The 26,802-nt window shown below is 31.9% G+C and overlaps 1 protein-coding gene and 1 pseudogene across 1 annotated transcript; one reads left to right on the top strand and one right to left on the bottom strand.

The window, feature by feature from the left end:
- The first annotated feature begins 13,106 nt into the window (after window positions 1–13,106).
- LOC107892288 (carbonic anhydrase, chloroplastic) lies at window positions 13,107–19,650 on the top strand. Its single transcript, XM_016817321.2, has 10 exons — window positions 13,107–13,638; window positions 14,963–15,024; window positions 15,749–15,898; window positions 15,994–16,042; window positions 16,172–16,288; window positions 16,394–16,447; window positions 16,989–17,074; window positions 17,158–17,263; window positions 18,720–18,878; window positions 19,458–19,650. The coding sequence occupies exons 1-10, from the start codon at window positions 13,447–13,449 to the stop codon at window positions 19,497–19,499; spliced, it is 1,017 nt and encodes a 338-aa protein (XP_016672810.1). The 5' UTR covers window positions 13,107–13,446; the 3' UTR covers window positions 19,500–19,650.
- Window positions 19,565–23,893, bottom strand: LOC107892287 (protein KINESIN LIGHT CHAIN-RELATED 2-like; annotated as a pseudogene).
- Window positions 23,894–26,802: the final 2,909 nt, after the last annotated feature.

Genomic DNA, 26,802 nt, shown 5'->3' with positions numbered 1-26,802 from the left:
GCTCACTGTTACAGCATTGAAGAAGTGGAGAATGATAATTGTCCCTGGTACCGAGATATATTGCTATATGTGAAGAATTGTGAATATCTTGATCAGGCAACGGAGAATGATAAGAGGACATTGAGGAGACTAGCTATTGACTATGTCTTAGATGGAGAGATCCTATACAAAAGGGGAAAGGATCGAGTACTGTTGAGATGCGTGGATGCTGTAAAGGCTAAGGAAATTTTAGAAGAAGTCCATGAGGGTGTTTGTGAAACGCACGCTAGTGGATTCACCATGGCTAGACAGATTATGAGATTCAGGTATTACTGGTCCACCATGGAAAGAGATTGCATCAATCATGCCAAGAAATGCCATAAATGCCAAATTTATGGGGATAAAATGCACGCGCCTCCTTCTCCTCTTCATGTTATGACTTCTTCATGGTCTTTCTCCATGTGGGGTATGGATGTCATTGGACCAATATCACCGAAGGCTTCTAATGGACATCGTTTCATTTTTGTGGTTATTGACTACTTCGCTAAGTGGGTAGAGGCAACATCATATGCTAATGTCACGAAGTCAACAGTCAGTAAGTTTTTGAAGAAAGAGATCATATGTCGATATAGAATGCCTGAAGGATTATATCTGACAATGCGTTGAATATGAATAGCAGCACAATAGCAAAAGTCTGTGAACAGTTCAATATCAGACACCATAATTCGTCACCGTATCGTCCAAAAATGAATGGTGCAGTAGAGGCGGCTAACAAAAACATTAAGAAGATTGTGGCAAAAATGGCTGAAACTTACAAGGATTGGCATGAGAAATTACCATTCGCTCTTTTGGCTTACCAAACATCTGTCAGGACTTCTACTGAGGCAACTCCTTTTTCTTTGGTTTATGAAATGGAGGCAGTTCTACCTATTGAGGTGGAAATTCTTTCTCTCCGGGTATTGGCTAAGTTAAAATTGGATAAGGTCGAATGGATCCAATCTCAGTATGATCAGTTGAACCTGATTGAAGAGAAAAGGTTAAAAGCTATTCGTCATGGTCAAATGTATCAGAAGCGAATGACGCGAGCTTATAATAAGAAGGTTCATCCCAGAGAATTTCATGAAGGGGATTTGGTTTTGAGAAAGATCCTTCCTTTACAAAAGGATTTCAGAGGGAAATGGATGCCAAACTGGGAAGGACCTTATGTTGTGAAAAAGGCTTTTTCTTAAGGCGCTTTGATTTTGAGTGAAATGGATGGCAAAAATCTTCTGAATCCTGTAAATTCAGATTCGGTCAAGAAATATTTCACTTGAAGAAAGGGAGGAATCAAAGTGAAAACCCGCAAAGGGCGCTCTGATTTCCTACAAAAAAAAAGGGAAGAGGTCAAGGTGAAAACCCAAAAAGGGCGCCTTGAGACCAAAGGGGTTTGAGTTGAAAACCCGAAAAGGGCGGCTCAAACGTTGTCAAATTGGGGCACATAGTGATATTGCTTCACTTAAGTCAACAAATAAAAGATACGACGTCTTGGGGCATTGACAGAGTACTGTAGATCCCCTAAACACATGTTAAATTCAGAATGGTTCTTGGCTTGCACGGAGAAGTTCAAGTGGCGATATCCAAAGCACCTAGTCTTCATATTATTTGGACTAAGTTTGTTGGTTCTTGTAAATACTTCATTCTTTGCAGTTCTGGAATACTTTTTCTTTTCAAGACACTTACTATCAATAAATTCTTGAATTAATTCATCTCTTACTCAGTATTTTTTATCTTTGCGCAAGCATGTCGTATTAGAATAATGATTGATGGACTAATAAACTTTCACAAAAGAAGTTTTGTGTATTACTCTAGGAATTTCTAAATAATTTAATAACCTGAAATAGGACTATTGTTTAGAACACCCCAAGTTCAAAAGTTAAAGAGCCTAAGAAGAAAAAAGGTCTAAATTAAGACTGCTTTTTCGAATTTGGTTGTCTAAAAAGCGAATGAGACAACAAGAAGTCTTGATAGGGTAGGAAGAAATCCCCTATGGAAAGAAATCTCGTCATTTGGGCATGAGCATTTGGTAGGACACCTAGAGAGTGGTGTAAACAAATTTCATAGTCTGTATCCTTGAATTACGATAGGAGAAGGTTGAGAAGAGTCAAATTTTCCTACTCTTAAATCACGGTGGAAGGAATGTAGTACAAATTCTGCGTTCTAGAGGGTTGTGCTTTAAAGTGCACAATGGGAGGCAATTTGATTAAGTGTTTCTTTGGAGATATCAGTCAAGCAAAAGGCGTCAGCGACAAAGCCTTAATAAACTTGAAGAAATGATAATTCTTGAAAAATGTCATTCTGCATGCATTCAAATGTTATTCATACACGTCTAGTTAGGAGCATTTGATTCATTCTGATTATGACATCCTAATCTCTAGGCATAATTAGGTTCATAAAATGCATTATACAGGTCATGTTCCTTAGAGAGAAGATCAGTGAAGATAATAGATTTTGCCTTCTTGCACTGACAGCGAGGCAGATCAAAGACACCAAGCCTTCTCTCCTTGAGTAGCAGCAGAGTGGGTTGAAAATTGTAGATCTTATCTCCCTAAGTAGTAGTGGAGTAGATTGAAGACGGCAAATCTTATCTTTCCAAGATAGTGGGAAGTAGATTTAAGCCATCAAGCCTTGTATCTCTGAGCAGCAGCGGAGTAGGTTGAAAATTGTAGATTTTATCTCCCTAAGCAGTAGTGGAGCAGATTGAAGACAGCAAATCTTATCTTTCCAAGATAGTGGGAAGTAGATTTAAGCCACCAAGCCTTGTCTCCCTGAGCAGCAGCGGAGTAGGTTGAAAATTGTAGATCTTATCTCCTTAAGCAGTAGTGGAGCAGATCGAAGATGGCAAATCTTATCTTTCCAAGTAGTAGGAAGTAGATTTAAGCCACCAAGCCTTGTCTCCCTGAGCAGTAGCAGAGTAGGTTGAAAATTGTAGATCTTATCTCCCTAAGCAGTAGTGGAGCATATCAAAGACGGCGAATCTTATCTTTCCAAGATAGTGGGAAGCAAATTTAAGACACCAAGCCTTGTATCCCTGAGCAGCAGCGGAGTAGGTTGAAAACTGTAGATCTTATCTCCCTAAGCAGTAGTGGAGCAGATCAAAGACGGCGAATCTTATCTTTCCAAGATAGTGGGAAGCAGATTTAAGCCACCAAGTCTTATCTCCTTGAGCAGCAGCGGAGTAGGTTGAAAATTGTAAATCTTATCTTACTAAGCAGTAGTGGAGTAGATCAAAGATGACAAATCTTATCTTTCCAAGATAGTGGAAAGCAGATTTAAGCCACCAAGCCTTGTCTCCCTGAGCAGCAACGGAGTAGGTTGAAGATTGTAGATCTTATCTCCCTAAGCAGTAATGGAGCAGATCAAAGACGAAAAATCTTATCTTTCTAAGATAGTGGGAAGCAGATTTAACCCACCAAGCCTTGTCTCATTGAGCAGCAGCGGAGTAGGTTGAAGATTGTAGATCTTATCTCCCTAAGCAGTAATGAAGCAGATCAAAGACTACAAATCTTATCTTTCCAAGATAGTGGAAAGCAGATTTAAGCCACCAAGCCTTGTCTCCCTAAGCAGCAGCAGAGTAGGTTGAAGATTGTAGATGTTATCTCCCTAAGCAGTAGTGGAGCAGATCCAAGACAAAAAATCTTATCTAAGATAGTGGGAAGCAGATTTAAGCCAATAGGCCTTGTCTCCCTGAAGTTGCAGTAGAGCAGGTTAAAGCCGATAATCTTATCTCCCTGAAGTTGCAGTGGAGCAAATTAAAACCTTAGATCTTATCTCCCTGAAGTTGCAGAGAGCAGATCGCATTTAGCCTCATCTCCCCGAAGTGACAGTGGAGCAGACTCAAGTTGAAGTTATAAGTCTTATCTCTCTGAAAGTTGCAGTGGAGTAGATTAAAGCACTAGTTTCCTATACTTCTGAAGATGCAGTATGAAGGAATGAGGCTACTTGAAAAAGAAGAGTACCAAGGGCCAGCATGACCGGGCAAAATTAGGTATTTTAAAGTCTTTGCTTCGTTCTTGTTACACGATAACGAGAAAAGAGGGGCAGCTGTACATGCCAGATTTTGCCCGGGTCTAAAAGACCTGCATTACAGACAGGCCCATATGGCCCAATTAATAAAACAAATGAGGGCCCAAACTACGGTGGCCCAAATTACAGATAGAAACCCTAGGGTTTCAACAGCGCCGCAAGCCAAGCTTCAAATCTCCGTGGATCTTCATTTGCACATCAAGGAAAAACGAAAATGGAAAGCGAATCAAAAGATTTGTAAATCAAATCAAGAAACAGATTTGTTTCCTCTTTAAATTTATTTCATACGGCTATAAAATAGCCATTGTAATATTGTAATAGGGGACGGAAAAATCAATAAGAACAGGCAATTATTTTCAACAAAGAAAAAGTTCAAATACGCAGAGAGCAAACTAAGCAATCATTAAAGGTCGATATATTTTTTAAAAAATTACTCTTTTAGATTTTGTTTTTTTTTGTGTTTGTTTTTTTGTGTACCATTTAAAAGTAAAAGGGAAAGAAATCACCTACTTTTGGTTTCTGAAACACCACGGGAAGATAGAGGACTGTCTCTGGTGACAGGCGGCTAGAATCCGAAAGGTTTCTAGGGCCTTTTTAGGGTTTTTAGTCGATTTTGGGCATTTTGAGCCCGGATCTAGGCTTAAGGGTGTTGGAAGGACCAAATCTGGTTTTTTTCATTTTTCCGGCCACCGCATAAGGCTGTGCCGGCTCCTGAGATCGGTCGATGACCGGATCCCTGGCCGGACGAGCTAGAAGGGGAGAGAGTTATTTTGAAGGTTTTTTCAGTTTTTTTAATATAGAATGAAAATGATTTTTTAAAAAAAACTAAATTTAGGCTTATATAGCCTACTGGAAACGACACCGTTTGAAGGAGGGGAGGTCCGCGCGTCGACCCAACCCGGACCCAGGATCCACGCATTTTTCATGCGGAGGGGCAAATTGCGCTTTTAGCCCCTCCGCCTTTTAATATATTTCCAATTAGGTTTTTTTATTTTTCTAATTCGCCCTTTAATTTATTTCAATTTCAATTGGGTCCAATTTGCAACGGCGCCGTTTTAGAGGAGAAGGGATAATTTCCTTTCCAGCCCCTTTGCTTTCTTTGCGCGTTCAACATGGTCCTCCAGATTTCTATTATTTGCGATTTTGCCCCAGATTTTGTCTATAGTTCAATCTAGTCCCTTTTCTATTTTCTTTATTTTTTTATTTAATCGATAATGTTTTTTGGTTTTTTTTATATATCTATATATGTATATACACTTATTTATTTTTAATGAATATTTTTTCATATTTTTAAATGAATATTTTTATATTTATACGTATATTTATGTTTTTAAAAATGATTAAATATTTACATTTTTATTATATTTATTATTATTATTATATATGTATAATTATGTATTTTTTTCATAAATAAATTATAGATTTTGCTATACATAAATTTTATAATTCTAGATTTTATACATATATCAACTTGCATGTTTTTTTTAAAAAAAAAAGGTTCAATATACATATATTATGTACTGTTTATTCTTTATTTTTATTATTTCCTTCATTTGTTTACTGACTTATTTTTTCATTTATATTTTGTTCATTTATTTGATATTCTTGCATGTTGTTGGCTTTTTTTTATGTATATTAGTTTTATTTATTTATTTATTTGTATGCATTATTTCTATGCCATTGTAATATTTATTATTGTATCGTACATTTAATATAGCATCACATCATTTTTTTTACTCGATTTTAAACTTTTCGAAATTGAGATAATGCTTGTATTTAGGATTTTCCAGGAAATTGAGCCCTAACGTACTGGGTTCCGATTTTTTTCGCTAAATCTAAAAATCGAGCATTTCTCTTTAATAAAAAAATAAGAATTCATTATTGGGAATTCAACATGTTGTGTCCTAACGTATTGGATGTGACGCATTGATTTCTCGAAATGAAGATTTTTTTAAAAAAAATAATAAATGAAATATTCCGAGTTTGGGATTTTAGAGGAATTGTGCCCTAACGTATTGGGCCGCGATTTCTTAAATCTTGAATAAACGAATATTCTTTTAAATGTTTATTACACGAGTATTCTGGCCTAATCCATTTTTGAGGAAATTAGAATGTCGTGCCCTAACGCATTGGGTGTGGCATTTTCTTTCTCTGAAATGATAAGGGTCTTAATACGTAACGTTTAAGAATTTTTGCTAAGGATTATATTTTTCAAATTTTCGACATTAAAACATTAATTAATTAATTAGGTACCAATTTTGGGCGTTACGAGAGTGCTAATCTTTCCTCGTACGTAACCGACTCCCGGATCCGTTTTTCTAAAACTCGTAGACCAAAGCCGTTTTTTTAGGTGATCCAATCACACCTCAATAAAAGATTGGTGGCGACTCCCAATTTTTATTTTTAAAGTCGACAATTTAAAACTTTTGTTTTTTCGAAAAAATGGTTTCGACAATTACTATTTAGATTTAAAGAATTTTTTGGATGATTTTTTATTTGCGAATAAAGGGTAAAAACTAAAAGTTTAAGGGGAAAATAAAAAAGTTATGAGGGTTGGGGAGTAAAATTTTGGAGGGAAAACATTTTAAAAAAATTTGGGGGAAAATGGATTTGGGATAGATGGAGGGTGAGATGAGAGGAGAGTAAAAATTTTAAAGGGACAGTGGGAATTAATAAAAGTATTGGGAGAAAGTAAAAAAGTTTGGGGGTTTGGGATAAAAATATAAAAAAAATAATTTGGTATTCGGTTCATTCGAATTATTCGAATTTAAAAAATAAACTTGAGTCGTACTCAAAATTTGAAAAAAATTCGAGTTGACTCAAATAACTAAATTAATTCGAATAACTCGATTCTTTTAATTAAAATTCGAAATTTTTTTCAATATTTTCAAGTTAAATCGAGTTTTGCTCACGCCTACCTAAGATTAAACAAAGCTCAATTAAGTTTGAAAAATTAATTTTTTTTTCGAATTTTGAGTTATTTAATTTTTTGCATAAACTCAACGTAATTTAGATTTTTAAGTTAAAGTTGAATATCTAAATATTTATAAAAAAATAGAAAAATATCTAAATTTCTTAAAAACTCTTTAAAATTATATAAAAATGTTAAACTATATTTTTTTAAGAATTTTAGAACTTAAATAAATAAATTATTAAATTAAGTTAATTATACTAAATTATTTTATTATTTTTCTTTAAAATAATTTTTAAATATATATGATGTGGATTAAATATTTGATCTCATATCTGTATGTTGCAGGGTTTGTGTTGTATTTTGAGGTGCTTGTCTCATGTCTCTGGCTCTCTGCTCGACTGTTTCTATTTTTGGGTTTGATATAGGGGTTAGTATATCTATTACATGTTTATTATATTGGTGGTCCTCATGGTTGACCATTAAAGGTAATTATCCTTAATTTTTTTGGTTAAAATTACCATGTGTCACAACTGTGGTGTGACATGTGGCAAAAAATAATAAAAAAATAAATAAAAATTATAAAAATTATTAAATTTTAATAAAAATATTTAAAAGTTATTAAAAATTAAAAAAAAATTATAACATTTTATAAAAATTATAAAATATAGCAAAAAATTATAAAATTTTATAAAGTCGTAAAAAAATTATAAAAATTAAGAAATATAAAATTCGTAAAAAAATTATAAAAATTATTGTATCTCGTTATCATGTCTCTCCAATATGCTCAAGCGTATCATAATTAGCTTAATGTTTCCTTGGTTTTACTTACCTTTCTCCTCCTACTTACATTCATTCTTTTTTTTTATTGGCTTTGTAATCAAATCAATTTCTATACAAATATTAGAAAAAGTGGGCGTTTTGTCACGCCATAACATGCTCCATTTGATTCCTTGTGTTATTATCAATGTTGATGTGCAGTATACTTCTATAAAAAATTTATTTGATTTCATATGCTTGTAATGATTTATAGTGAATGTATATATATGTATGTAAAAACAACTCCCATAACAGTTCTGGTGCAAAAATCTTCATCAACTTCTATCAATTCATTCAATAATATTATAGTTTTCCCCTCCACTTGATTTTATAATTTTATTTTATTTTATTTCTAAATTGTTGTAATAAATGACATTATTGGTCCTAATTTGTTAGCCAATTTTGCGATAAATGGTAAGTATTCTCTCTATTTAAAAAAAAAAAGAAAAGAAAATTAAAGGGAGTAGTTCTATCAAATTTTATTTTACATTATTTTAAATTGGATACTGTTTAAGGACTCATAGGGGTAATATTCCTAAAAGCTTTTGTTTTTTTTCTATTGAGAATAGAAGCCTTTAGCGTAGCTTTGTTGTCCTCTCTGTAACCGTAGTTGCAGCCTTGCATGGTTGCCATTTTTCATGTTCATCGACTTCGTGAAAGCTAAAACCTAGGTCAACCCATTTTTTAATTCATTGAAATCAAACCGAATCCCCCATCGTCGCCCACAGTTTCCAGGACCTTTCCTTTTGTCTCCTGTTCTTCTCTATGATTTTGGTGGTTTTTTTTTTTTTTACGGTGAGCTGCTTTGAAAATGGCGGAAGAATTGTCGAAGCAGGTGATTTACCATTAGGGTGACTTGGATTTAACCATTATTGAAGCTCAGAAATTGCCTAATTTTCCCCAACACCGTAAAATCTTGACCAACAAATTTACCCCCAAAAAATTTGTCAATTTGGTACTGATTCATTGATTTAGGGTTCTAATTTCTAAATCCACTCCAAAATAACCCATTTTCCCCCAAAAGTTTCCGCGTTAATTTTTTACCCAACTTTATGATTTTTTTTTCAGGGAATGGAACGTGGTCGTTTCATGCAACCTGATTTAACTTTTTCGAAATTTAATTTATATACGTGGGAAAATATATACACTGTGTTAAAATTGTCGGGCGACTAAATAGGAACACAATAATTTTAGAGTTTATGTAAGAGGAAGTGAGTTTAAGTGTGCTGAAACGTATTATCTTTTTATTTATAGATTAAGTATTACTGATATTTAAAAAAAATTTATATAAATATTTATAATTTAATTTCTTGATAAAATATATATCATATTTAAATCTAAATTATTAAATTATTAAATCTATTAATAATTTTAATTGAAGTATTTTTAAATGTAATTATTAAAAATTAAAAATATTAAGATAAAAATATTAAAAATTGGTTTAACATATTAAAATCTCATTCCAATCGATACGGGCAGTACATAATAATACATATCAATATTGGTTGAAAATGACCCAAACACATCAAATTAGTCAAAATGCACCAAAATTAATTATAACAAAAATTATTTTGATTTCGATTTAAATACGAAAAGATACGTACCGATTATATCAATCAATACTATCAACCATGATAGTAAAACTCATATTTGATGAAGATAAAAAAAAAATCATTCGATTTTAAAACATATTTGAGGATCTAATTTTATAAGGTAAAAGCTTTAGTCTCCAAATTATGGGGTTTTTTTCTTTTTTTTCATCCAACAATGAAAAGTTACAAATTGGTCACTAACTATTAGTAAATTTTTTTTGGTCACTCAACTATTCAAATTTATCTTTTTTTGTCACTCAATTATCTTAGATTTTTGAGTGTTTCTATTTTTACATTAACTAGTTAGTGATTAGAAAAAGAAATTACATAATTAAATGATTATTTTATAATTTTTCATAATTTTACGAGGTTGCCAAGGGGAAGAAGGTTAAATTAACAACTTTCCTCGTGTAACTATGTAAAATGAAGCCACTTGGGTATCATAGTTTTGTAGTCTTCTATTGCCCCCAAGGGAATGTCAATAACATGACAACATTATTAGCTTACGTATGACAACATTATTTTCTTTTTTATTTAAAAATTTAAAAATTTTATTAATATTTATATATTTTATAATTAAATTTAAGCATAATATAATATTTAATTAATAATTAAGATGAAAGACTTTTGGATCCTTCTTGATGATAATACAACTACAAGTTATATAAGAGGTTTTTTTTAGGTTTAATTTTGAATTTTTATCTTTTGATTTTATAAAAATTGTGAAGTTAATTTTTTATTTATTTTAATTTATCATAATTTGGTCATCATATTGTGTAAAAATTAAAAAATTAGTCTAATTAAACAATATTGTTAAATCTTATCATTGAATTATTAATGTAGAAATTAACAGTTTTTCAATTTATATACAAAGAATTAACAAACCAAACAATTACCTTCCAAGTTAAATTTTCTCACATAGGTTTCATTGTATGTAGAAAGATGACATCAATGATGTTGCGCAATCTTTTTCATTGCTTAAAAATGTTGACACTATTAGGAAGACCATATGATATGATAAAGTTTAACAACATCTAAGTTTCAAATAACATACAACCCTCCATTTTTCTCACCCAAGAACGCCAACCAATCTTCATTCAAGGGAAAATGACCAAAAATTTGAAGATCTGTAGAAATGGGAGAAGATTGATTGATCCATTTTTTTTTATTGCAGAAGCAAGAAATGATGGGAAAATTTTCCCAATATCTGAGGATGAGTGTCATTAGTATCAACTCAGATAATCGATAATTTAGCCTTGAAGGAAGAAGGTGAGTTCAAAATTATCATATTATTTACTTTATATTTAGTAAATCAAACATTTTGAAAAAATTATTAGATTATCGAAATTATCAATTGATAAAAGCATTTTGAAAAAAAATTATTAGTTAAAATGCACCCTTACTTGATATCTAATTCAAAAGATGCAAACGTTTGAGACTTCATCTTTACTTTTCTTCCATACATCATAGGGTTTAGGTAAGGAATTGTGGTAAAAATCGTATTGAGATTCAAGGTTTATGTCATTGAATTTATATGATTGGCCTAGTGATTAAGCGTTGTTCATCAATTGAATTCATTAGGGTTTGAATATCCAGGAAAGCAAAGTGTTTAGCTCCTACCTTTTGGTTGTAGTGTGTATGTGGTGTGAGTATATTTCTATCGAAGAAAAAAAAGTTTATGATGCCATTTACTTTAGTATCCATAAAGTCTTAAGTTTGAATTCCAAAACTCGAAAGATTGAAACTCTTTTATTTTTTAAGTTTCATTTTTTTCCTTGTAAAATAAAAAGATTGAATTTTGATTCAATATACAATTTGATATATGGACTTTAATTTGGTGCAATTATGCGCAAGAAATTTTGATTGTGGTTCAAACGTATACATGAAACTTTAATTTTGACTCAATCATAAACATTTGAAGAAATAAATACATCAAATTGTTTTTAATTGGATAATTATAGTTATTTATGTATGCAATATATAAACATAAAATAATGATATATCAATAATTATGTTAATAATTTGTGAGAATTAGATTAAATAAAAAATTATGAATTAAATTTTACAAAATCAAAATTAATATATAAAATTACACATTAAACCAAAGTCCATATATAATTTTGAGATTTATCTCCTTATTTAAAAATCGAATCCCAATATTTGAAAAACCAAAACCTAGCAAATGGCATAGCTAGAAAGGAGACAAAAAATTCAAAACAAAATCTCAGAAAAACAGCAGATGAGCCATGTCTTAAAGATAGGGCCTTATCTCCATGAAACTACCCATATTCACCCATCATCTCCTTTTCTCTACCACCATTGCTTTTTCTTTTTTTTTTCTTCTTCTTCCTATGATCATTATCCCAACCTCTTTTTATATGCATACATGTTTTGCTTTTTTGCTTTTTTAAATTTAATTTTTTATTATGGAGATGGAATATTGTAACAAATAAATGTCATAAACATCAATGTGGTTTATGGTGTTTATATCATGAATGAAAATTAATGTGGGTCATTAATGTTCCAATATTTATACATTCACCTATGACTTCCATCAACCATTTATTTTAAAAAATAAAAATAAATTAGCAATAAAAGAAAAATGGGTTATAAAGAAAAGTTGTGGGAGGATATTGTATGGTTTGAATCCATGGATTTGGTGCGTTGTTCTAGTATTCATTATCATCAAATGAAAAATGTGTGGTTGAAAAATAAAAAAAATAAAAGAAATTATCTGGGTGAATTTTTTATATTTCACAAATAGTTAAATAACACATATATGTAGGATATATCAAAAAATATAAAAAAGAAGTTTTTAATAAACATGTGATAATCTTTTAATTTCACTAGTGATTTTTTTAAAACAATGTTATTATAAGTTCTGATCATATCTGCTTATTTTGATGTAATGTTTAGAATTATCTCTAGTCCCTATCCGACTCATAAATAGGAGGATAATGCGCTTCAGCGCATTTGAACCCACGTCTAAATAAAAACAAAGTGTGTAAGTGTGTGTGTGTTTTTTTTGTATCATGAAAATGCAATATATCAAATTTTCAAATACAAGATTCACCATAATCATACCAGCAAAAACAAAGTCTAAATAAAAATGCTAAAGTTCTGATTAATATTCAAGAATTTCAAGATTATAAATATAATTGATCCTAATTTCTTTGATGATTTGTATTTATCAACTTCTAAAAATTATTACCCAAATACGATGTCAGGAATCTTATACAAGATCAAGGTATAAAATCATTCAATAAATAAAAAAACTAAAACTTGCTTAAAAATCCTAATCTATCACAAGAAAAGCTACACTCTTAATTTTCTAGAAATTAATCAATAAAACTTGAAAATAAAATAAAAGTTGTTACCAAATTAGGGAGACTCACTTGAACGTATAGAAAGATTGAATTTGTTCTGTAAAATTTCTAGAGAGTATGTGAGAGTATAAAAAAAATCGAGAGAAAATTAGTAACGAGTATTAGAAGAAAATAAAATAATATTTATTATTTTATAAAAAAATGTTTTTAATCATTTCCCAATTGAAGTAATGTCTAATTAACTCATGACATCAATTCAAACAGGCACATCATATATCGAATAAATATAAATATTTATTTATATAAATTTAATATAAAATAATAAAAATACTCTCAAATAATATTTATTTAACGGGTGAACCAACCCAATGAAGTAATAAATATAAATGTTTTTGCAGTTAGATGCAATAACTATATAGTGGGAATCCAAGCAAAAAGTGGCAAATGAAGACCACAAAAATCATGGGTTTACTATACGTGGAGAAAGGTCGTTGCATGCAAGTCCCAAACATGCACAAAAACAAATAAAAATATAAAAAAATCGAAGGATGAACAAACTTTTTTATTATTTTTTTTCAAAAAAGAAAAATGAAAAATTGAATCTCCAACGTTCAAACCTAATCTACAACAAGTAGAAGCTCTCATTCACCAACCTTTCGCTTTCATTATCGCTTTTGAAGACACTGAAGAAATTTATATGTGATGAAAATTATGATATAAATTTCCAACTAAATTGTATCCATCATTTTGCGTGGCAATGTCGACGGCTTCTATCAACGGTTGGTGCCTTACCTCCTCTTCTTCCACCACTACCACCTCCTCTTTTTCCGCTCGTCGACGACCTACATTGCGGCCTTCAGTCGTCGCTAGCCTTAACTCTTCTCCTTCTCCTCCGACTCTTATCCAAGACCGCCCGGTTTTTGCTGCCCCTATTCCTTTGCTCACCCCGGTATACATTTTTTTTTCTTCTTCTTCTTTTTTTTTTAAAATAATTAATAATATATCTATGATTTTGCATTAATGAATTCTTTGTCTTTGATTAAGTGATTTCGGTGAAAATGCAGCAATAGAGAAAAAAAAAAGTGAAAAGTTCTCTTTTCCCACGTTAAGTTCTTTCTTGTAAAATAAAAAAAGGTTAAATTATGATTTTGATCCCTTATCATAATTGGGTTTGAAATTTAGTCACTAAACTTTAATTTGGCTTGATTTAAGTCTTCTACTCTTATAATGTGATTAAATAATCAAAATTGTTAAACTATTCAAGTAAAAATGCTCGCGTAATTAATTTACCTTTTTCAACACAAAATTTTCATATTAACATAATGAGATCTTATAAAAGTGAAATCTTTAGTTGCATGATAAAAGTCAATGATGTTAACTATCTGGACTCATTAATAACTTCGTAAATGGGCTATATGCACTAAAGCCCAAACATGAGTATAGTAGAGGGCCTAAACAAGAATTTAACCAAAAGCAAATCATTATTTAAAAACACAAAATAAAATAGGTTTTTAGTAAATTGAATTTGAATTATATCCCAATTCTCATATTTTACTCTTCTTTTTTTGATAAAAATAGTGTATAAATTAGAAATTTTATTTCAATTAATGTAAAGAAAATGTATAACGTCCAATAATATATACATGCGACATGACATACGTTCTTATTTAATGATATTAAAAGAATCAATTTACTATAAGTGATATTATTATGATATTTCAAAAACTTATAACATTGGGGTTTTTAAATTTTTTATATTCTATAAAATATGAATATTATTACGATATTTTTAAAATATATATAATACCATAATTTTCTCCTTTAATTTTTTTTTTCTTTTAATTTGCCCAAATTATAACATGACATTATAAATTATTATTAGTTTGCAAAAATAAATTTCTTTAAATCACTTTCCAATTTGAATTAAAATTTAATTATAATATAATTAAAACAATTTTTATTGAGGAAGGTGACACGTAGAGCAAAAACGCATGTCTTAAATTACTTAAAAGATGTACAAAGTAATAAATATGTTTTTTTTTAACAATTTGGTATATCTGTTTTTTTTGGCATAATGTTTAGAACTATTCATAGTCTTTCTCTAACCCATAAATAGGAGGATAATACGCTTCAGTACACTCGAACCAACATTTTCTTACATTAGTAACAATGTCTATATTAGTCAAACTAAAACTTAATCGACAAGTAATAAATAAGTTTTTAAAAAAGAAAGAATGGTGTGAAAATATTGATTGGAGTTTGAAATTTGACAGAGAGAAGAGATGGGAAACAAGTCCTACGACGAAGCCATTGAAGCTCTCAAGAAACTTCTCAGGTATATCATCCCTACCTTGATAATTTTATAACGTCTTTATTATATATATATAACTATTCCATCAAATCTAAAATCAAATTGGATTTATACGTGATATTAATATATTTTTATGTTTGATTAAGTTCGATTTTGATGTATGAATTTAAAATTTTACTCAAATCCATTTATATTTATAAATTATTAACTTAAATTAGTTTTAAGCTCGTCAATATTATTTTTAATTAAATATTTTAGATAAATTTTTTATTTAAGCTTATATAGTATTATATTAGGGGCAATTTTAAAAGGGTAGGTAAGAGTTGTCCCCAAAATGGAAATCATACAATTTAGTTCTTTCATGAATAATGAAAATTTATATTAACCTAAGGTAAAATTATACTTTGACCATCTCAAAAATGAATGAAAGTTTGACTTTCTTAGAAATGAAGGAAAATTCTATTTAGTCCATTCGAAAATGATGAAATTAGAAATTAATAAATAATAAAATTATATTTTAAGCACTTAAAAATTTATAATTCAATTTCAACTCCATTAAACTCGTCACTTATTATTATTTAATTTTATGTGATATAAATTAAATAATATATAAAATTAAAATTAAAAAAAATTACAAAAAGTATCTTGAATGTTGAGCCGAGCCCAACACATAGCTTTGAGGTGGTAGCCTGGCACCTATCCACCTGCTTGTGAAAATTTTAATTATGTAATTGTTGATTGCATGTAGTGAGAAAGGAGAACTGAAAGCTGAAGCAGCTGCAAGGGTAGATCAAATAACAGCAGAGTTAAACACAGCATCAGCTGATGGCAAACCATCTGACTCTTCTGTTGAGAGACTGAAAGAAGGCTTCGTTTACTTCAAGAAAGAAAAATATGAGTAATTTCTCTTCCCCCCCCCCCTTTTTCTTTTCACTTTTTTTTTTTTTGTAAATACCTCACCATTTTTCTTTCTTTTGTTCCTTCTTTTTGCAGAAAGAATCCTGCTCTGTATGGTGAGCTTGCCAAGGGTCAAAGCCCTAAGGTACATATATCCAATATAACATATATAGTGTCCCAGTCTTCGAGTTCCAATGGATTCAACCTTTTGGGATAATTTGTTATTCAATTTAACAAAATATAGCACACTAAGTGTTTGAATAAATGTTTGCAGTATATGATTGTTGCCTGCTCGGACTCTAGGGTCTGCCCATCTCATGTGCTGGACATGCAACCTGGTGAAGCTTTTGTGGTCCGTAATGTTGCTAACATGGTGCCACCATATGACCAGGTTCCTTTTAGACTCAATATGCTTAGCTGCTATTCTATCTGAAATTTCAGTTCATGGATGTATTAGAATCATGTTGTTGACCTTTTTGTCTATGTTATATGGCAGATTAAATATGCTGGCATTGGATCTGCTATTGAATATGCAGTTTTGCATCTCAAGGTGAAGTATTCTATGTAGAGGTTCAAACTCGTTCTTGTTTAGATTTTTGGGTTAAAAATAATAGACTTCAGGTTTAGTGTTCGTATCTATAATTAGGAATGTAAATGTGACACTTGTGCTGGCAACCTATTTGAATTTAGCTTAAAAAAGCTCGAATCCAAATCAATCATTCTCGTGTCGAGCTCAAGCAGCTTGAGCTATTGAGCAAGTCGAATTCGAATATCTTAATACTTGACTTGAGCAGCTTGTAAGCCTAGTTGAGCTTTTTATTCATAGCCATAATATGAATTTTTTAATATTATTAGGTAAATGTTCATTATTAAATAAATAAAAAATTGTACATGGAACAAGGTTGAGTATTTAAATCATGTAAATAACTTTAATAGAGCAAAGTTTGAGTACTTCAATTTTATTTCAAGCTAAGCTCGAGCGAACCCGAACTCAGTCATTATTTGACTTCGACTCGGTTTGATTACTGCACCATCCGTACTTTATTCTTAGCAATCTCATGCAAATGAAAGTGTTAATATCTTTTATACAGGTACAAGAAATTGTGGTGATTGGACACAGTGCCTGTGGTGGAATCAAGGGGCTTATGTCTTTCCCATTTGATGGAAACAACTCAACGTAAGGCCTTAAATTGTTTTTTCGTAAAAAACTGATAGATTTTATGAGGAAAAAACTAGTCTAATTTGATTGAGATTTTGCAGTGATTTCATAGAGGATTGGGTTAAGATTGGAATCCCTGCTAAGACCAAGGTGCTAGCTGAACATGGTGGTGAGCCTTTGGGAGTCCAATGTACACACTGCGAGAAGGTAAACACCTTAAATTTCAGTTTCAAACTCTCAATTTAGTCTAGTTGGTCGATATAGTTATCTTTAAAGAAGTGGTATTGGATAGATATGAGATTCTAATCTCGACATTAGTAATCTTGTTTGATTACAACCTCTACTATGGAAATGGAAATCTCAGTTTCTTTAAGCGAACAGAAGAGTTAAACTACTTGACGTGTCCCTGTACTGTAGGCTGAAGAGCAAATTAGGCCCTATACTCTTAAACTTTGCAATTTAATATCTGTATATTTAGTTTTGGAGCAAAAGGTTGTAAAATTTTAAATTGTTAAAAAATATCATGTTTTATAGTAACATGCAAAAGAAAAAATATATAAAATTCAGCAATTTTAAACACAAAAAGGACTAAATTGTCCACTTTTACTTTGTCAATTTAAAATATAACAAGTAAGCTTTTTTGACGTTTAAAGGTACTACTGTTTAAAATTTTGTTGAATGTACCCGGTTGGCCCGAGATTGGATCAAATTAGTTCATTTTTTATTAAATGGGCCAATTTAATCTCTATACTATTAAAAAGAATAAAGTAAGTCCAAATTTCAAGAGCTGACATTTACTGTTTAGAAAATGTCGTTTACGATTAATAGAGTTGATATTTTGAAAGTTCTTTTATGGTTCTGCTAATGAAATTTGTTTTTTTGGAGTTAAGCTGTAAATGATTTTTCATATTATTTTTATAATAGTAAATGTTAACTCTTTCACAATTTGGTCTTATTTGATTCTTTTTAATAGTCGAGGGATAAAATTGATGCATGTAATAGTAGGACTAATTTGATCCAGTCCCTATAATGGAGATACTTACTGGTACTTTCACCTTGAAAATTTACATCTTTACTTCAAATGTATAATAAGGACTTAATTGCTCACTTTTCTTGTAAAGGAACTAATGGAACCGTTAAGTTGTTTAATTGAATAGAATAGATTCCAAAACAAGTGAAGAAAAAAAAGAACCGGTTCAATGGGAAATTGGTAGCCCTTTCGGTTCAGAACATTCCCAAGAACTAGGGATTTAATGAACCAAAAGAACACGGTTCAATGACTTAAAGGTCACGCTGGTTTGATTTCGGGTCTGGCACATTCCCAAGAGCTAGGGTAGGGACTCAATGAACCAAACGAAAACGGTTCAATATCGCATGAGTTCAATGGGAACTGGTAGCCCTTTTGGTTCGGTACATTTCCAAGAACTAGGGGTTAAATGAACCAAAAGAAAACGGTTTAAGGTCATACAGGTTCAATGGGGTACTGGTAGCCCTTTTGGTCCAACACGTTCCCAAGAACTAGTGATTCAATGACTCTAAAAGAAAACGGGTCATCGAAGGTCACACCGGTCGGATTTTCAGTCCTTTTTTTTTTCAATTGAAAATAACAATTTTGCAGTGCCAAACAATTTATGGGGTGCATTTGATAAATAATGTTTTTCAGGAAGCAGTGAATGTATCCCTTGGAAACCTGCTGAGTTATCCATTTGTGAGAGATGGATTGGTGAAGAAAACCCTGGGAATCAAGGGCGGTTACTATGACTTCGTTAAAGGAAGTTTCGAGCTATGGAGTCTTCAGTTCCAACTTTCAAGTTCTCTCTCTGTATGAAAACACACCAAACCATCACCATTGACACCATCTTTGTTCCTTAACTACCAATCCTTTTTCTTAACAATGTACTATGTTCATGTCTTTATCGTCTATTACAATAAATGTAGATGATAGAGATCACCTGCCTCCCACCGTCTGCAGTGGTGGCTGCGGTGGCTCTCTCCATCTATAAATTCTCCTTTAAAGAGGTGTTCATTATTCGGTTTTAATTGAATTAATCGGTAGAAATTTACTTCGGTTCGGTTAATTAATTAATGATAAAAAAAATCAGTTTGGTTAATGAAAGTAATTGCTAAAATAACTATAATATGACATTTGAATGCCTTTTTGGTTATTTATTAGGTTAAGATTCTATGCTTTTTTGATTAGATATATGAAGGTTTATGTTTGGATTTATAAAATTATCAGTTTTTGACCAAATTAATCAAATTGGAATAATTTCATCCAAAATAAATTTGTTTTGATGACTTGGATTAATTCAATTTGATTATTAAACCCAACTTACCGACTGAGCACCTCTACTGATTTAAGCAAACTTTAAAATAACCTTATTCACTGCATTTTTTTTAGGTAAAAGATGTGGCCACCATACTCCATTGGAAGCTCTACTAGGGACATTATCATCCATGCAAAGATGAGGCTTTGAATCTTCACCTTTTTTACTTTTCTTTCCTGCCTCACATTATAATCTGAATTCTGAACTGAGTTTTGTGGATGAGACAGTTTCAAGAACTAATGTTTCAGTTTAAGTTCTTTAGCATAATTTCTGAGTAGTTTTTAAGAATACGCGGTTTGGTTAGACCTTTTTAAGGATTGAGTTCTTTGTCCTGTCTAATAAATTTGATTTGCTTTTGACTAAGTTTAGACAAGAAAAACTTGATCTTGGATTGGATTAGCTAGGCCAAATCATTATTTATTAATTAAAAAATTATTTGGATTTAATTGTAAAATAAATATATTTCATATTAAATGAATAGTAAATTTAGCCTTTCAGGTTGGGCTAAACCAAAAACAGGTTTAGATAAAGAAAATAATCTCGTCTCAATAGACTTCAACGAAAATAAAGAAGAGCTGATGACAAGACCATGCAACAAAACTTTTTAACACGAATTCAGATTCTAGGTAAATATCGGGTATAGTGTATCAAAGATATAATATTTTAAAAACTTGTTCAAGAGTCATGTCATTCTATCCTTTTTCCCAATATCAAACATGTCCATATATAAAGATATGATCAAAAGTTCGTGCAATGTAATCTTACAAATATAACAAACTATTTAATAAGCATGAAGATAAAGAATCCGAGTAACATAATTTAGTTAAAATTGTGATGGTGTTGATGTTTAAGGTATATGCGACAGGCATGTATGCTTCTAGAATTGCATTTTAATGGGTCATTTTTTACCCACCATTTCAAATTGAGGGAGACTTGTCCTTTCTCATATTAGCCTAGAGATTAGGTAAAACTTAAAAGCACTTTATATAGTAAATTATAGTTAAAGATTTAGGCTTGTGGTTGTTTGTAAGCATTTTCAATTTAACAGTCTAATTGAGGAATTCTTCACAAAAGTCTATCTTGATATACTATTCTTTCTTTGGTGTGGTGCAACAATCTAAGTTGGATTGCTTGTAATAAAGGGAAAAGGCCAAGCAAGGATGGTCATAAATTTCTTTCAAAATTGGCAGATCAATCAATTCTCACTTTCAGCATATAAACATCACAACCAACTACTGCCCTAGTCTTCAAAGGCAACTTATCTTTGCTGGTTCCTTTTTAACCAAATTTTAACTATAAGTTGTTACCAATAATCACTCGATGTGATCCAAAATTTAAGTCAATGTCAAATATAAATATATACATATATACATATATACATATACATTATTTATCTTCGATTATGTGTAAGATATAAATGATGGGTATGAAAACTTTTTTAAAAACATAAAAAACAAGCAAAGGATTTAAGTATATGGATAGTTTGGTGCAATAGTGTAAGAAAACAAAATGCCACCCATATCTTTATTGATAAACATACAAAGAAGAATGTTACAAAGGAATCTTACCAATGATGAATCATACAACTCTTGAATGTTACCCTGTTTTTTTTTTTGTTTTTTTTTTATATATGATAAATGGTTTTGGTCTGAAATATGCTCTTCCACAATGTATTTTTCTTTACATATTATATTTGCATAAAATAGCATTATGATACCTTGATACCGTCATCTTTGATTATCTGAGTGCTGGTGTAAGAAGGGTCACTAATGATCTCGGTTTTCGGCTCCGAACCCGGCCTGCTTCCTTCAATAACTCCCCTAACCTTCGTTTCTCGTCGATAACATCTGGATTCGCTGTTCCGAGCTTCTCTTCTCTTATGTCAACAACATAATCCAGGATTTCAATGGCATCATTCAACCTGTGAAATATAATAAAAACATGTGAAAAAAAACCCCCGAGAAAATGTCTATAATTGAATCTCGACATCGGCAAATGTGTGTTACAAATATATAATCAAAACCCAACATCCGCAAACTATACACCGAGTCTTAAGGATTAATTACCTTCCCATTGCATCATAGGTACCAGCTAGATTGCTATACACCCCTAATGTATCAGGGTGATATGGACCATATTCCTTCTCTAATATGTTCCTTGCTTCTTCGAACAGATCGGTTGCCTCGTTTATTGAGTATCGTTGAATGCAGGCAAGCCCCATTTGATTCAGAGCGATACCGAACAAGGCAGACTTCTTTTCTCCGCTAGCTCGGAACTTGGAAATGGAACTTTTGAAGGTATTGTAGGAATCGGTATAGCTCGCCATCATATAATACATGACTCCCATCTGTGCTTCAATGCCTGCAATTGTACTTTGTTGACCCGGGGCTTCGCCAAAAATGGTTAAAGCCTTCTTAAGTAGTTTGAGTGCTTGATCCAGATCATGCATAGATTGATATATAGCAGCAATGTCAATGAGGCCACTGGCAATCTCTTCAGAGGGGATTCCAGGGTTTGGCTTTCCGTAAATCCGGAGTGCATCCTCGCAATAAGTTCGGGAATCCCTTACTTTTCCTATCTTATTGTGCAAATCAGCCAACCGAACGTAAACCGAAGCAACTCTTGGATGATTCTCTCCTTTTGCAGATTTATACACTGTGAGTGCTTTTTGATAAGCCAAAATTGCCTCATCGTACCGAGCCAACGATAAATATGCATCTCCGATACTACAATCAATTGAAGCAACATCCACTTCATTGCCATTTGCTGCCATGGCCATGCTAGCTAAAACATAGTGCTCGAGGGCTGATTCGTAGTCTCCTTTTGAGTCACAAATGAGTCCCATGAGTTTTCTATCAGCAGCTTCTTCGATAGAAGCCGGTGCACCATTCTCACCGTGGATGTCAAGAGCTATTTGACAAAGCTTCTCAGCCTCATCAAACTGCAGTGCTTGTACGTGTGCTTCAGCCACATACCGACATGTCTCGCCTACTCGAGGATCAGTTTCTCCAAGAACTTGTCTTTGGATCTCCAAACCTGCTGTATAACACAATATTGAGTTCTCGATTTGGCCCTGCATTGCATAGGTATCACCTAACTGCATGCATCCAGCAAATTTAGCAAGTGCATGAGTTTGGCCATCCTCAATTACTGGAATCTCGATCGAGCGCTCAAGAACTGGAATTGCTTCATTGTATTGGCCTAAGTTGGAGTATAATGCTGCAAGAACATGAAAAGACATTACGAGGTCTAGGCTTGGTTTGCCATCCGTGCATTTCTCGAATGATTTTGTTGCTCGAAGAGCCAATTCAAGGGCCTTCTTCGGATTTTCACCGGAAGACATCATATCCCTTGTCTGCTTGAGCAAAACTGGTCCAAGGTCCGGATTTTCTGATCCGTCCACTAGAGAATTCCTTTGTTTCCCCAAAGGAGAAGCTGCATTTACTACTTTTCTTGCATTCCTCTCCTTTTCAAATGGATTTTTCTCTTGAGAAGATTTGCTCTTTGGACTCGATTTTGCCGATGCTTCGGTATCTGATTGCAACCGATACCGATGCTTAACACCTCGAGCTTGGTCCTTCTTCTTCTTCTTCTTATTCATCGTTTTCTCACCAGACTCACTTTGTTGTTTCTTAGAGGCCAAGTCACAAACACCTTCTGTTTCATTTTTCTCTGCAACAACCTCTTCTGTCGTTTCAACAACGCCAAAATCCCTAACAAGATGGCGCAATTCAGAATCGATCCTCGATTCATCAATGTACGATCCATAGCTAGACATGGATGGAGATTGTTCAGAGCTCTGCATCTCATAGACATTATGATAAAGCTGCTCAATGGAAGCTTCCATTTCCCCATCAATGGCCAAACCGTGTTGACTCTTTGGACTCAATGCACTTCTTGGAGATCTTTCTTCAACAAAACTATCTTTATAAGCAGTGGAAACTCCATTGTTGAGTTCCACAACTCCACTTTCTCCATTCCTTGCATCCATAGCTAATCCAGGCATTTTTTTTCTAAAAAAATAAAAAAAAATAAAGCACCAAATCTATGATTAAACATAACTTAATTTCAATCTCGTAATCATAATAACCCAAGAGAAAAAAAAATCCGATTTCATCATTTGTCAAATTCATCCATAATATCAAAAAAGCTAGAAAAATTTTCTCATCCAATCTGTTCTAAAAGTAAAAAAAACAGCTCTAGTTTTCTTCACTGTATACTAAATTTAGTTAACGAAAGCAAATTCAATGATCAATATAACGAGACTAAGAAAAACAGCTATATATATAACCAGAATTTATAGAGAAATACATCAAATTCTTCATACCTTTAATAGTAGTTCTTTTCAGTGAAGAAATCCCAGATGTTTTTTTTTCTTTTTCACAAACGAGAAAGTTCTAAAAGATTATTTTCTCTGTGGGTTTTATATGAAGAAGATGATGAAGAAATGGGGTGCTGCCATGTATTTCTTTCTGCATCATTGTTGGCTATATATTATATATATTTGTCAACTTTGTTATGCATACAAGACTAAGGGAGAAATTGGGATTTTTTTAAAAATTTAATATAAAAAGTTTAGATTATTGTAAATATTTTATTTATTGGTGTGGGGAATTTGGAAGGTGACTTTTCTCCCACCCCTATATTTATATATTTTTTTTCTCAAGAAATTCATAACATCTTTAAATATTAAATTAAATTATACCATACAAATAATATAATCCGATTTCAAAACAATCCATTTTATTTGTTGAACAATTTCATTATAGGTTTAGATCATATTTGTTCTTTTCCATATAATGGTTAGAATTTATTCCCTCCCCAACTCATAAATAGGAAGATAATGTGCTTTAGATAATATCCATATTAATCGAACTAAGACACATTTTTATTAAGTTTTGAATTATCTCTTTATTTTGTTTTATTCAGAATAAGATATGTTTAAATTATTAACCAATAATTGAAATAGTGGGGACTTTATTTCAATTTACAAAATCTTAATCGAAATGACAATTTATTTTGGGACATCAACGCAATTTATTTTTAATGAAAAAAAAATGGGAATACGAGACAGTTGAAAAATTGGCGCGTTTAACGGCTTTTCAACGGTTAAAGGTTTTAGGCTGGGAAAATTTGAGGTGACAGTGTTGTAATAATAGGAACTGTTAAAGAGCTTTTTTTTTCTTTCGACACGTGTAAGGAATGGTTGCAAGTTCAAGGCGGTGTAGGACCCCACGTGGACCACATCCAGCTTTATTATCGCTGTTTTGTTTTATTTTCTAATACCTTTGGTGGGCCCAATTATGAAATGGCCCACATCACTCTTATACAATTTTCTCATTTTTTAATTATTATTTTCCTAAACTTTAAATGTTAATTGTATGAATATATTGGGTAAAACTATCACGGATTCTCTATATTAGAAGTCAGATTATATTTTATCTTTTTAAAAAGTAAATATATCATGTTAATAAATCTATCTAATTCTACTAGTAAATTTAGTGTTGATGTGATATTTGGAAATCAAAGTGTAACTTTATGAGAACATCTGAATATGGATTTATGAGAACATCTGAGTTATACTTATGTGTTATATACCTTGATGGTTATATAAGAATTTTAATAAAATTATCATATTAGGAAATTTGGTAAAATAGTTAAAATACAATTAGCATGCCAATAAGGATTAGATTGCACACCTTGGAATGATGATGTAATGCCTTTTAGGCATAGCACTTATGTGCATTTGGGCCCCTTTTATTTGTATGTGTATATGTATGATGTTAGGTCTTCACATTTGGGAGGTAATTTCTTTTAAAGAACCGTGAAAACATTCTCTTTCAAATTTATATTTTCATTACCTCTCAACATTTTCTTATAAGTGCATAACTCTTTAAGAAACCTAGCATATTGAGGTATTTGTTTAATCACAAAAAGGAAAAGAGTATTTACCTCAATTTTATGAAAATTCTTAAGAATTCCTCTTCTTCATTCTCTTTCTTAGATTTCACAAATCTATTTTGGGAAAGAAGTTTTATCATGAATGTCTTCAATTCTTCATTCTCTAGTTGATAAGTTGGTTCTTTTGGAGCAATCACTCCTTTTTCGTTTTCCTCTTCCAAAGTACGTGTTGCTACTAATGGTTGATGTTTCCTAAATAACACAATAATTAATGGAAATGCTTGACTGTAGTGGCCACTACGATTGGGCATTGCAAAAACTATGCAAACAAAAACACAAAGAACACCAAGGTTTGTTATGTAGTTCGGTTTTCCTACACCTATCGAGCCTAATTCAATGAGTAATTTCACTATATTTAATCCACAATACAACAAGTGAATCACACTTTATCACTCCCCAAGTATAAAGATCTCGCATTTGCACCTAAAGACTAGAACACTCACCTCTAAATCCTCTCCCCGATCTTCACCAACCACAGATTGATTTTCATAGATGAACTATAGTATCTTCAAAATATCAACACAATAACTAGTCCAAAGATTTTGCTGCATAAAATTTCCAGTTTAAATATGACAAGTAATTTTACTTCCTCAGTGGCAGTTTGCAGTAGAGACTACCGAGTGCCACTCAACACATATTACACAACTTGCCTCAACAGTACGATTGTGTTCCACTTTGCTACGTTCCTTCAATTATTTACCATTTCTCAAGGTAATTGCACTAAGGTTCTTAATTGGATTAACAACTATTTATGAAGACAATTTTCCTTAAGATTCCAATCTACTCACGGAAGTTGCCAGTTGACTAACCTGTTTCTCTAGATTATGAATGCTCAATCTTGTCTCCTGTTGAAATTGTTGTGCGTTAATTGCAAAAGATTTAACAATTTTTTCAAGCGGCATACCTAAATTAGAAGATGGTTGTATGGAAGCAAGAGGCCTTGGTTGAGAATTTTGGAAAATTTTTGACCTTATTCCATACCTAAATCCTCCAACTGTATTAGTATACTCACTTGAATCTTCTTGGATATCAATTTGGTGACCGAAATTAGCATAAATACCATAAGCTTTCACCTATTGAGAATTTCCTGCAACCAATTTGTTGAACAAGAGAAGTTAGCTCAAAAATTCTGAATCCTAAATTGTTGTGAATTGGCGACCATGATCGATATCAAGTCTTTAGCCTTATGAGGAGTCTTGTTAACTATGACACATCTGCTAGAGACATCCACCATCTTTCTTTCCACGGGTAAGAGTCATTCATAAAAATATTGGATGAGAAATTGTTTCGAAATTTCATGTCAAGTAGCACACGATTGCTTGAATCTCTCTTAATACTCGTGGAGGGTATCTACGTCATTATGCTTAATATCAGAAATCTCTTTCCTGGTAGAAAGCAACACATGAAGCAGGAAAAAAGATTATCTAAAAATAATGTTACCATGTCTATCCACGTGGT

Source organism: Gossypium hirsutum, chromosome D09 (genome assembly GCF_007990345.1).
Source record: "Gossypium hirsutum isolate 1008001.06 chromosome D09, Gossypium_hirsutum_v2.1, whole genome shotgun sequence".
Taxonomy (NCBI): Eukaryota; Viridiplantae; Streptophyta; class Magnoliopsida; order Malvales; family Malvaceae; genus Gossypium; species Gossypium hirsutum.
Note: the sequence above shows the minus strand (reverse complement) of the source record. Positions and strands in the feature narration are given on the sequence as shown.

Excerpts from the sequence above, each read along its gene's own strand:
- LOC107892288 (XM_016817321.2), top strand. The coding sequence starts at position 13,447 with ATGTCGACGGCTTCTATCAACGGTTGGTGCCTTACCTCCTCTTCTTCC. Across the intron at positions 15,025-15,748 it reads GCTCTCAAGAAACTTCTCAG|TGAGAAAGGAGAACTGAAAG; the intron begins GTATATCATCCC and ends GATTGCATGTAG. Across the intron at positions 16,043-16,171 it reads CCAAGGGTCAAAGCCCTAAG|TATATGATTGTTGCCTGCTC; the intron begins GTACATATATCC and ends AAATGTTTGCAG.